General features: G+C 42.0%; 1 protein-coding gene across 5 annotated transcripts in view; it reads right to left on the reverse strand.

Moving 5' to 3' along the window:
• The window catches only part of usp47 (ubiquitin specific peptidase 47), a 186232-nt gene that overhangs the window by 12155 nt on the left and 161871 nt on the right, over positions 1–12206 (reverse strand). For all 5 annotated transcript variants that reach the window (XM_068046694.1, XM_068046695.1, XM_068046693.1 and 2 more), the window contains 2 exons: positions 4632–4807; positions 1012–1092 (listed from right to left, as the gene is read on the reverse strand). In XM_068046694.1, the coding sequence (XP_067902795.1) occupies positions 1012–1092; positions 4632–4807 (257 nt within the window). The remainder of the gene's footprint in view (positions 1–1011; positions 1093–4631; positions 4808–12206) is intronic.

Consider the following 12206-nt stretch of genomic DNA (forward strand, 5'->3'; position numbering starts at 1 on the left):
CCAGCGCCAAACCCATTAACTAGCTGCTGTGTCCCCTTGCAATTTGCTTGTTACAACAGGTCATAATTCCATTCTGTAAACATGCCATGCTCGGTGAATCAGAGTGAAAGATTAGTGGCGAGGGAATCATGATTTGCCTTCCTTGGAAAAGATTTACAGCACAGGAGGTGGTCACACAGCCTATCGTGTCCGTACTGGTACTCCCACAATCTCCTTTACTTTTGATCCAACTGTAAGTTAACAATTTTTGCGGCTGCCTGCTGACAAAGATGTAACAGATAGAGCTCACAGGAAGCCACCCAGTTCTGCTAAGTTTTAATTTCTGTGTGCTACTTGGCAGTGTCATGAACTATTACACACAGTATTTTACAGTAGTCTTAAGTAATCAGTGGCACTGGAATGTAATTTTACAGGGGGACGTGAGACTCCCAAATGGCACTGAGAAACGAAAATTGTGAAAACCTCCACCACTTCCTAGGAAAGTGCTTTATGTACTTATATCGCAATTTACTTCAGCTCAATTCTTCATTTTAATACCCTAGTGGGTATTTTAAAATGAAACAGTTGAGGTTGCATTCGCATAATTGAAAGACGCAGATTAAATTTCACTGCAGTTCAGAAAATTTTAGACATAGTTTATGAGGCACTTTGAAGACCGCCAAGTATAGCAAAAAAAACCATGATACAACACAGAAACCATATATCTTTACCAGCTTCTTCTAACATACAACCTTACATGATCAATTGCAGAGATAATTAAAACAACTGCAATGCTTTAATGGAAGTTTTTTTTTAAAGAAAGAGAAAATTACTTCACATAAATTTAATTGCCTTAAGGAATCAGCCATGGCTTAGTGGGTAGCACTCTTGCCCAAGTCAAAAGGTCGTGGTACAGACTTGAGCACAAAATCTAAGCCTCACATTCCTAGTGCTTTCACAGGTTTAAGACAAAATGCAAACTTAATCACATTCACTCAGTGTAACAAAGTCAAAGCAACCAGCCTTACTTACCTCTGGATCATTCACCAGTAGTTGGTACACTTTAACACGATATTCCCCTTTCCTCAGAGCTCTTCCAAGTCTAATAGTCACCTATAGATTTATTTTTAAACATTTCATTAATTTCGGCTCTTAAAACAAAAATTCCACAGCAAATGCTCGTGCCTTGATGTAACTGACTGCCTATGAGAAGCATAACAAGCAAAGACTGGCCTCGCTTCTGTTGTCCTCATTGCAGAACACAACATATGTAACTTCAGACAGTACATCTCCGTGCATGAACACATGCAGCGCTGCCATTTCGGCCTCTGGTAGAAAGAAAATCACTGTCCCAGTGATATAATCCATAATTTTGACTTGATAAACATTCCGTTGCAAAATGCCAAGTTGTGGGGGATAGGTAACTCCTGTTTCAGTTGAAAACTCTGCCGCCTGTATTTTAATTCACACCAAGTCCTGCCCATCCATCACCACCATGTTCGCTAACCTACAGTGTGCCCCATTCCGGCAAAGCCTTGATTTTAAAATTCTCATCCTTGTACTTAAATCTCTCCATGAGCTCACCCCTTCATATCTCCCCTAGCCCTATAACCTCAGATCTCTGTCCTGCTCCAAGCCTGGCCTCTTGCACATCCTCAATTTTCATTGCTATGCCACTGGCAGCCATGCTTTCAGCTGCCTGGACCCTAAGCTCTGGAATTCCCTCCCTAAACCTCTCCGCCTCTCTCCCCTCCTTTAAGACACTGCTTAAAACCAACTTCTGTGACCAAGCTTTTGGTCACCTGTTTTAATACCTCCTTATGCAGCTTCATGCCAAATTTTGTTTGGTAATGCTCCTGTGAAGCACCTTGGGACATTTTACAAATTGTTGTTGAGTGAGGCTGGATGGTTGGAAGTTGTGTTTTTCCTGATGGTGGTGGACATATGCAGCAGTGTTTCAGAGGCAGGAGTAGGGACTGAACTCCTTCAAGGTGTTTACGGCTCTTCTGAAAAACTATGAAACTGTGACAAAAGGAGACACAGGATTTTGGTAAGCATCGGCAGGTTTCTTCTGGATTTCCCCAACTGTCTGGTGTGTCAGTAGGGCAATTTTGACAGAGGTTTCCTCAATTGACTACAGGTCTCTGACTTCTAGCCTTTTGTGTTAGGAGCATGTTGAGAAGGGTGGAAATGTGGAGATGGTGCCGGTAAGGAGTGAAGGAAGTGCTAATGGGCAAGGTAGCCTTTTCTCAACCTAGGTGTATAATCTAACATAAAAGGCAATATCTGCCAGATTCTCTGAATTACAAACCAAGCTATGCACATTTTCGATACCAGTACCACTGCCTATGACATAAGTGACTGTTTCCCATTCATCGTTATCTTACAGAAATAGGGTATTAATACGGGTTGTTAACACAATAAAAAAAAGTAGATTTAGCCTAGTTTTAGCACAAATCTTTAGCAATTTAAAAAGAAACAGCATTTTAAGGTGAAAGCAGAAATAAGTTTCTAGACTGCGTGAATTTATCAGTACAGCCACTCTGCATTCTTGGTTTTATGACAAGTGCGGAATATCTAAGCAATAGTGAATCAAACAGCAACCCACGTGACTTTTTTTTGCAAAGGCAAAACTATTCTCTTCACAGTATTTACATTTATTCTCTCCCTTTTTGAACATTTCCCCTTCCCACACACTACTTACAGGTCAGGGGGTGTCGACAACTTACAGGCGTCTGCTGGCACCTCCCTGCAAAAGCAGGACTGAGATCAGGAAGTGAGTGTGCAGGGAACAGAACGAACAATTTTCAAGAACACTAAAAAGGTTAAGAAGTGACTAACAGAGGTTTTCAAGATGAGCAGTTTTGATGAGTAAATAGGGAAAAAATATTCCCTCTGGTGAGTGAGTCATGGATTCCAAATCATTGGAAAAAGTGCCAGAGGGAAAGTGAGGAGAAATCTTTTGCTGAAAATTGTCAAGATATGGAACGCTCGACCTGAAAAGATGGTGGAAGCTGATTCCATAAATAATTTGAAAGGAGAGTTGGACAAATACCTCAAGATGAGGAACTTAGCACTTTTATCGTAATGAATTGTCCCAAGGCAGCAGCATTATAAAGCAAAATTTGACACTGAGCCACATACAGCAATATTAGTGTAAATGGCCAAAGAGGTAGGTTTTAAGGACTATCTTAAAGAAAGAAAGTAGAGGCAGGGAGGTTTAGGAAGGATATTCCAGAGCCTGACTGCTCTTTCAAACAGCCAGCACAGACACAACAGGCCAAAAGGCCTCCTTCTGTGCTGTAAATTTCATAGATTCTATAAACACTATTTACTGCTTCTAGAAACACTGGTGATTGTAGTACCCAAGGTGGAAAAAGTGGAGTTTAGGCACAGAGCAGCCATGATCTAAGGGAGTGATGGAACAAGCTTGAGGGGCTGAATGATCTGATGCTGATCCTATGTCCCTAGTTCCCATATTAAGAATGTAAACAGAACTTCAAAACACTAACCTACAGTATATCACTGGTTAATAGAATAGCAGCACTGGTGAATTTGGGCAATGTCACTCAGAAAATTTCAATCAGTTTGTTACAATCATTAGTCTTACAAAATACTGTAATGTACTGTATCACCTATAATTATGCTTGAGTATTTATAAACTAAATGCATTAGGAGGAACATATATTTAAAACCCATAGTTCAGAACCCTTACTATGAGAAGCTTGTCTTTGTATCATATGCCAGATTAGGCACTGGAACACAGAGATGCTACACTCAACTTTCCAACAACCCCCTCACCATGGACCAAGAGCAGAGGAGCAGCAGGCGATGCTCGGAGAGATCAGAATCTGTTGACCCTAAAGGAAAGAACAGTGGCTCTGATCGGAGGGCAACTGGGCATCTGGGGCCTCAGTGAACAATGGGACCAATAGTCTAACCCCTTTAAAGGCCTGCTACCCGACCTGAACCACACAGGACCCGACGGGTTCGGGTTGGGCTGGACACACACGGTAAGTGCTCTGCTGGTATGTATTAAAATCTTACCTGAGCTGGGAGTCCAGGATGTCAAGTGGGGAAACTAAGTCTGCGCAGTGAGCAAGTGACATCTCTATGATGTCACCACACACCCGCTGCAGCTTCCTGGAGGTTCCGAGTCGGAAGGTAAGTAAAGGGACGGTCGGGGTCGGGTTGGGCGCGGGGTAAAATTGGAGGGGGTCGGGCTCGGGTCCGCTGTAGTCCGTTCGGTTTCTTTTTCCCCAACCTGAGCAGGTCTTCAATCCCCTTAACCAATCTCTAGGCTAGCCTTCCAAGAGTTTAAACTTTTTTCCTTAAAGAAAACTTCTAAAACTTCCAGTTCTGATAAATGATCATAGACCTGAAGCATTAACTGCTTCGCTTTCCACAGATGCTGAGCATTTTCTGTTTTTATTTCAGATTTCCAGCAGTGTATTTTGCTTTATAAATAAACAAACTTGGAAACACGTTTTTATTTAATAAAAGTGATTTATGACTGAGGATAAAGTCATTTTGGAGCCCTGCAGCACTTCTTTAAGATTACTTAATTCACTAGATGTAAAACAGTTAATGTATAATGACCTTTGTCACTGCACTTAACTGAACAGATTTAGTGGGTAACTTGCATTTCTCACCTTGTTGTCATCGGAGAATGATGAAAGAGTCTCGTTTAATCGAACACTCTCAAACTCCTGGTTGTTAGCATAGACCCGGAAGACTTTAAACTGGGGCGATGGAACTCCAATATATGGCTCTAACTGCTGCTTGAAGGCAGCCAGCGTGATGCGCTTATCAACAAACACCACCAAACCTGGAAAAATAAAGTTAGCATAAAAACCTGGCAAAGAAACATAATTCACTGCATTGCATTAAGCAATTTTAGCCCATTTGTTCAAACCATTTGCTTTCATTTACAACGTTATGTAGACATTGCGATTAGTCAGAATCCCAATGGCATAGCACATTGCTACATAGCTGCTGTATTTTGACAGGGATTCCTCATCACTGAAGACACTTTTAACCTTGCTGACTCTGCTGGTCTACATCATTCAGCAGTCAGCAACAACACCAAAGTAAACTTGCCAGATTTGTAATGGCAATGACCAGGAAAACCCAGTTTAACAAAAACGCATTGATCCAGATTTTGCTGCAGTGGGCATCTTGCACGTGCCCTATTAGTTAGATTTTTTCCTGCAACCTTCAGCTCAAAAACATTTTGTCCTGTAAGTTGCTGATAACAGCACAGTGAGGGTAACAGGGCATCTGGGACCTCAGTGAATGGTGGGATCAACAGTCTATCTCCTTAACAAATGACATTTAAAAATTGAGGGGGAAAAGAAGAATGACAGAGAAGAAAATTGGGTGAATTAGAACCAAATAAGGTCCAGAAAGAGAAACAGAGAGAAAGGTTAGATTGAGATGGAAAAAAACAGAAAGGAAAATTAAGAAAAAATATTTAACAATTTACTACCTACAGGAATGAGACTCCAGAGTTTCAATTGTTCCCTTTCTAGACTGGAGAGATTGAGGGGCATTGCAGGAATAAATCTCATTTAAGAACTTATCCTAACTTTTTGCAGTGTAGTTTAATGGGCCATTGATGCACAAATGCATCAACTTAATTAAACTCTCAGGATGTTGTGGGCAAGCTGCCATTTTCTTGAAGCTAATGGCAGAGAAGCACAGATGAGCTTGATTGGCACCCCATCCAGCACCTTCAACATACACTCCCTTCACTACCAACACACAGTGGCAGCAGTGTGTACCATCTACAAGATGCACTGCAGCAACTCACCAAGGTTCTTTCGACAGCACCTTCTAAACCCACAACCTGTACCACCTAGAAGGACAAGGGCAGGGGATGCATGGGAACACCACCACCTGCAAATTCCCCTCCATCCTGACTTGGAACTATATCGCCGTTCCTTCACTGTCACTGGGCCAAAATCCTGGAACTCCCTCCTTAACAGCACTGTGGGTGTACCTACAGCGATTCAAGGTAGCAGCTCAACACCACCTTCTCAAAGACAATTAGGGATGGGGCAAGAAATGCTGGCCTAGCCAGCAATGCCCACATTCCGTGAAGGAATAAAAAGAATTGCCCAGTCATGAGTGGTGATTCGCAATTCACAGATTATCTCTTCCTCATCACAACTTGCCGATTTACACAGTAATAACAGCGAGCGCCATTTAACTCATTGTTTTTTGGCAGCAACACCTGGGCCATTAACGCACTGACTGTCTGCATGATAACTGGTTCCATGGTCTCATCTGGTTTATTGGGAGGCTGCATTTAAATTGCACTAATGTACGATGCATGGATTTCCTGCAACTGGCAGCATTAGTGCTTTTACCACAGCTGTGTGATACTTGCATGCAAGGGACTGGTGGTGCTAACACACAATTAAAGTGACTCGAGATTGAAGCAAAGTGCGTCCACCAACATATCTCTCTCACACAGTCCTCAGCATGGCTGGTTCTAAAATGACCTGCAGAGTAACAGTTATAAAATGAGAACAAATAAAACACATGGATGTAGACAAAGTCATTCTGAAAATTTGTCAGAAGCAACAAGGCCAAATTTTCTCAATGCTATTCCCTCCTCACAAGAATTTATTCAATTTAGTTAGACTTCCAGTTAGTCTTTGAGACACTGAAATATTTAACCTGAAAAACATATCACTTTTTAAAACATTCACTTTTCATTCAAGTGTATTGAATATAGACATAGCTAAAATTTCTAGCATACATATAAAAACCACCAGCATAATACACACTGCCAACAATAAAGCATTTAAAAAATGTCATTTGGCTACAGCCAATCACAGAACTGAAAGATTAGATTAGAAGACCAAGGCACATTCTATTTGCTACATTAAAAAAACTCCTTTCCTCCATTTAATCACAGCTTGTGGGTGTTACTGGCAAGGCCAAGGAACATGCATAGTATCACTGGAATTTATGGATTTTTTTTGCAAACAGCAGGAACAATAAAGGTAAACATACAGAATTATATTGAATTTACAGCACAGAAACATGTCATTTAGCCCAACAGGTCAATGCTGGGAATAAAAGCAAAATACAGCAGATTCTGGAAATCTGAAATAAAAACAAAAAGTGCTGGAAATACTCAACAGGTCTGGCAGCATCTGTGGAGAGAGAAGCAGAGTTAATGTTTCAGGTCAGTGACCTTTCATCAGAATTGGCAAAGGTTAGAAACGTAATAGGTTTTAAGCAAATCTGAGTTGCAAATGTCTTTCTCGTCATCTTTTCAGAAAAGTCCCTCATATCACTCCCTTATAAGGTGTATTTAGGGGAAGAAAAATGTACTCACCTGGTTTTGTTCGAATTTTAGAAGTATTAAAAGAGTCCCCAGTTACTCAGGTAAGGACATCATATTAAAGGCTATTACGTTGTAATCAACTCTAGATGTAATTAAGGTTTGGCACTCATGCAGATGAAAAGAAGCTTTCATTATTGCCTTTAAGAGCGTTGTTGAAACATTTTATAAATTATTTACTGGGCCGTTTGGGTACCTGCTAGATAATCCTGCTCGATAACTCAATTGTGTAGTATCAATAGTTACTAACTAAAGAGGCCACGATCCAGAAAATACACCTGCAAATTGTGTTCTCCAATCAGTTACAGAATTTACTTTCTCTAGCTGCCCTGTTTAGAAAATGATCATGCATCTAAATCATGGTCAAGTCACTGTACCAGATCATATAACATCAAACATCCCACAATTCAATGGAAACAGCAGCGATGGGCAAATACTTGAGGAACTGAGGGAGGGGGGGGGGGGGGGGGGAGTAGGGGGAGGGGTTAAAAACAACGTTGTGAACCCTTTAGAATTTTACAGCACAGGAGGCGGCCATTCACCCCATCGTGCCAATGCCAGCTCTTTGAATCAGTTATCCAATCAGACCCATTGCCCTGCAAATCTTTCCTTTTCAAGTATTTATCCAATTCCCTCTTGAAAGTTACTATCAAATTTTGCTTCCACCACATTTTAAACAGCACATTCCCAATCATCACAACCTGCTGCAGAAAAACAATTCTCATATCCCCTCTGGATTTTTTGCCAATTCTCTTAAATCTATTTTTTTCTGGTTACCAACCCTCCTGTCAGTGTAAATAGTTTCTCCCTATCCACTCTGGCAAAACCCCTCCACATACAATTTATATAAATTGCAAACATATTCTCAACTGCCTTGTTGACTCATACTTTTTAGTTTTCGAGGTGTCATTGCGTGGCAGCCAAGAGTACAATGGGTACAATACTCCGATAGTATAGGAGAAATGTAGAGGGAATAATGAATTGGCTTTACTAATAAAGGAATAGAGTACAAAAGCAATGAAGTTATACTTTTTTTCTTCTTCTTTGGCCTCCTTTTCTCGAGAGACAATGGGTAAGCGCCTGGGGGTGGTCAGTGGTTTGTGAAGCAGCGTCTGGAGTGGCTATAAAGGCCAACTCTAGAATGACAGACTCTTCCACAGGCACTGCAGATAAAATTGGTTATCAGGGCTGTTACACAGTTGGCTCTCTCCTTGCACTTGTGTCTTTTTTCCTGCCAACAGCTAAGTCTCTTCGACTTGCAGTTTTTAGCCCTGCCTTTATTGCTGTCCGCCAGCTGTGGCGATCACTGGCTTGTGGTCAATGTCACAGGACTTCATGTCGCGTCTGCAGACATCTTTAAAGCGGAGGCATGGACGATCGGTGGGTCTGATACCAGTGACAAGCTCGCTGTACAATGTGTCCTTGAGAATCCTGCCATCTTCCATGCGGCTCACATGGCCAAGCCATCTCAAGCGCCGCTGGCTCAGTAGGGCGTATATGCTGGGGATGTTGGCCGCCTCGAGGAGAAGTTATACTAAACCTTTATAAAGCACTGGTTATGACTCAGTTGGAGTATTGTATTCAATTCTGGGCACCACACTTTCGATACGGTGTCAAGGCCTGCGAGAGGGTGCACAAGAGAATTGCTAGAATGGCATCAGGGATGAGGGGTGTCAGTTACATGGAGAGACTGGAGAAGCAGGGATTTATCTCCACAGCTCAGAGAAGATTAAGAAGTTCTGAAGAAGGGTCAACTGACCTGAAACGTTAACTCTGCTTCTCTCTCCACAGATGCTGCCAGACCTGCTGAGTGTTTCCAGCATTTCTTGTTTTTATTTCAGATTTCCAGTATTTTGCTTTTAAGATTAAGAGGAGATTTAATACAGGTGTTCAAAATCATGAACGGTTTTAACAGAGTAAATAAGGAGAAACTGCTTCCAGTAGCAGAAGGGTCAGTAAGCAGGACACAGATTTAAGGTGATTGGCAAAATAACCCAATAATTTTTTTAAGCAGCAAGTTATGATGATCTAGAATGCACTGCCTGAAAGGGTGGCCGAAGCGGATTCAAAAGTAAACTTCAAAAGGGAATTGGATAAACACTCGAAGGGAAAGAATTTACAAAACTATGGGGGGAAAGAGCAGGGGGTAGTTAGACTAATTGGACAGCTCTTTCAAAGAGCCGGCACAGGCACGATGAACCCAGTGGCCTTCTTCCGTGCTGTATCATTCCATGATTCGCTATGAATGTGCAAATCTTTCCGGAAATACTGTCTTCTAATCCCATCATAGACTGTTCCCTCTTAAAAGAGTTTCCAATCCTATCAATGAGTGTTTACGAGCATTGGACAGCATTTACCACTTGCAAAATAAAAAAGTAAGATTAAATATAGGTTTGCACAAGATTTCAGAGTGATCAGGGCTCTATAACAAAAACACGGAATTCTTCAGTTTCGGTTGTCTTCTCACAGATTAGCTTGTTTGCAGATGCCAGTCCATAACATTAAGTATACTAGTTGATTTCCCTCGTGATTACGATGGATGCACTGTTTCGCAAGGACAGAAATCTCATCATGTAATACACAAAGTATTATTCGGCTGCTATGGTGATGCTGTGACTATAAAAGCTAAATTGCTGTTAAGTAACCACTGGCTGAGGCCTGTGTTTACATTGCTAGTCAGGATCCAAATCAGAATCAAGGTTTGTTTTCTTTTGCAAAGTGTGATTGGTAAGGTCAGTCAGAAACTGCAGATATTCTGCCTCCTGTGCCAACTGAAGCATCTCAACTGCTGGGAGTTTGCCTAATTGGAAATTCCCAACTCACCACCAAGCGTCAAGCAAGCACCCACTCCCCACCACCCCACCCCCCCACCCCCGGCACATTTTCAAAAGCCCCCTCCACGCGCTGTTCACCCCCATCTCTGCAACCTCCCCCAGCCCCATGACACAGATCAAATCCTACACTCCCGCAGCTCCAGGCTCCTGTTTGCCCCTCCTTCACACCCCTGCAGCAAAGTCTTCAGCTGTCTTGGCCCAGTACTCTTACCGAATTTTACTCTCCAATATCACTCCCCAACTTCAAAACTCTCCTTACCATCAGCCACACTACAAGTGCAGTATGAATGCAAACTGCTGCTGTCATGGACAGGGTAGTTTGGTTGGTGAGTAGTGATCATGTGTTTACTGGGGGAGCAGATTAATTTTGGAAAAATTCCGAGGATTCAACTTTTAAATAGGAAAGCTATTTAAGTAGCGGAGTTAAGCAGCAGAGGGGATCTCATAGAAACCTATGAAATTCTAACAGGGCTGGACAGGCCTGATGGCTGGGGAGTCCAGAACCAGGGGTCACAGTCTCAGGGTACGGGGTATGCCATTTAGAACAGAGATGAGGAGAAATTTCTTCACTCAGAGGGTGGTGAATCTGTGGAATTCTCTACTGCAGAAGGCAGTGGAGGCCAAGTCATTAAATATATTCAAGGAGATAGATATATTTCTTAATGCCAAAGGGATCACGGGATATGGGGAGAAAGCGGGAACAGGGTGCTGAATTAGACGATCAGCCATGACCTTTTTTGAATGGCGGAGCAGGCCCAAAGGGCCAATTGGCCTACTCCTGCTCCTATTTTCTATGTTTCTATACCGCAATGATGAAACAAACGGACATCATCTTTCCTTAGTCCAATTTTTCAGTAATTCTGGTATTTTGCTATTACCTAGCACAACTCTTGTTACATTACTCATGGTAAATTTTGAGGGCAGGAGCTCTATATAAAGTGTAATCCACTGTCAAGATGTGGAATCTGGCCTGTCTCTTTAAGGCCACAGGGTCGGTCGCGAATAGGCAGATTTGAGACTAAAAGGGTACTTTCTGTTGTTGGGAGAGTTCTCTCGAGATGGATGGCTGCTTTTAAATCTTCAACTCCTAACTGACATGAGAAACCAGTAGGAAATAACCAGCTTTATTTTCTCTTCAATTCTTTTTAACATCCATGCTGTGATGGGCATGCCAGATATTTATATTGACAGATAGGCAATAACTGTGTTAAAGCAAAATCTCAGGTTTCTCAAGGCATGGTTTATAATTTCCCCATCTGTACTATGCTTTGACATAATTACAAAGGTAAAAAGGTGTTGCTCCTTTCTATAGCACCGGTTAGGAGGCAGATAAGTCCTACAGTCCATCAGCTACTCCGTTAAATGTCCCAGGAAGTCATGGACACTCTCAGACCTATACTACACATTTCCTGCGGTTTAGTAAATTAGAGATTTACATTGCTGGCTACTTGCAACAGCTGCCATTAGTTTTGTGGCTGGTTTATAGTATTCTGTACCTTTGAGAAATGCTGCAAGAATTTTAATTCAATGGAATTAAGGATAACGGAAAGCATTGGAAATCGTGATCATTCTGAATGGAATGTGATCTCTGTAAGGCAGTTTCAATCATGGCCCCTCAACTGATATATGGTTTCTACACTCTGGCTTCTGATGCTCCAAATTCATCCTCACATACGGTACAGTAACTTTAGAGATCTGCTGCAATAACAGAATTTGCATACGAGCAATAACTCAAAAGGTATAATTGCAATCCTAACCACAGACTGTAGCACCTTACAGCAAGTGCATCATTCTCAGAGGCAGGGAACAAAACCCACCTCGAGGAGCAGCCTCCCCTGCCTCTGGAGGCTAGTACTACAGCTCTACACCCAAGGGTGAGGTGTTGCTGTATCAAAGTCGCAGAAAACAAAGGGAATAATGGCAGTTTAATGGGTAAAACCCTCAAAGAACCAGACATTCAGGGGATGCAAAGGGAGAAGCGGGATGTGCCGCTATGCTTGTGATAGCACCCTCCAATTGACTGATCTCAGCCATCC

The sequence above is a fragment of the Heterodontus francisci genome, chromosome 14 (assembly GCF_036365525.1).
Source record: "Heterodontus francisci isolate sHetFra1 chromosome 14, sHetFra1.hap1, whole genome shotgun sequence".
Taxonomy (NCBI): domain Eukaryota; kingdom Metazoa; phylum Chordata; class Chondrichthyes; order Heterodontiformes; family Heterodontidae; genus Heterodontus; species Heterodontus francisci.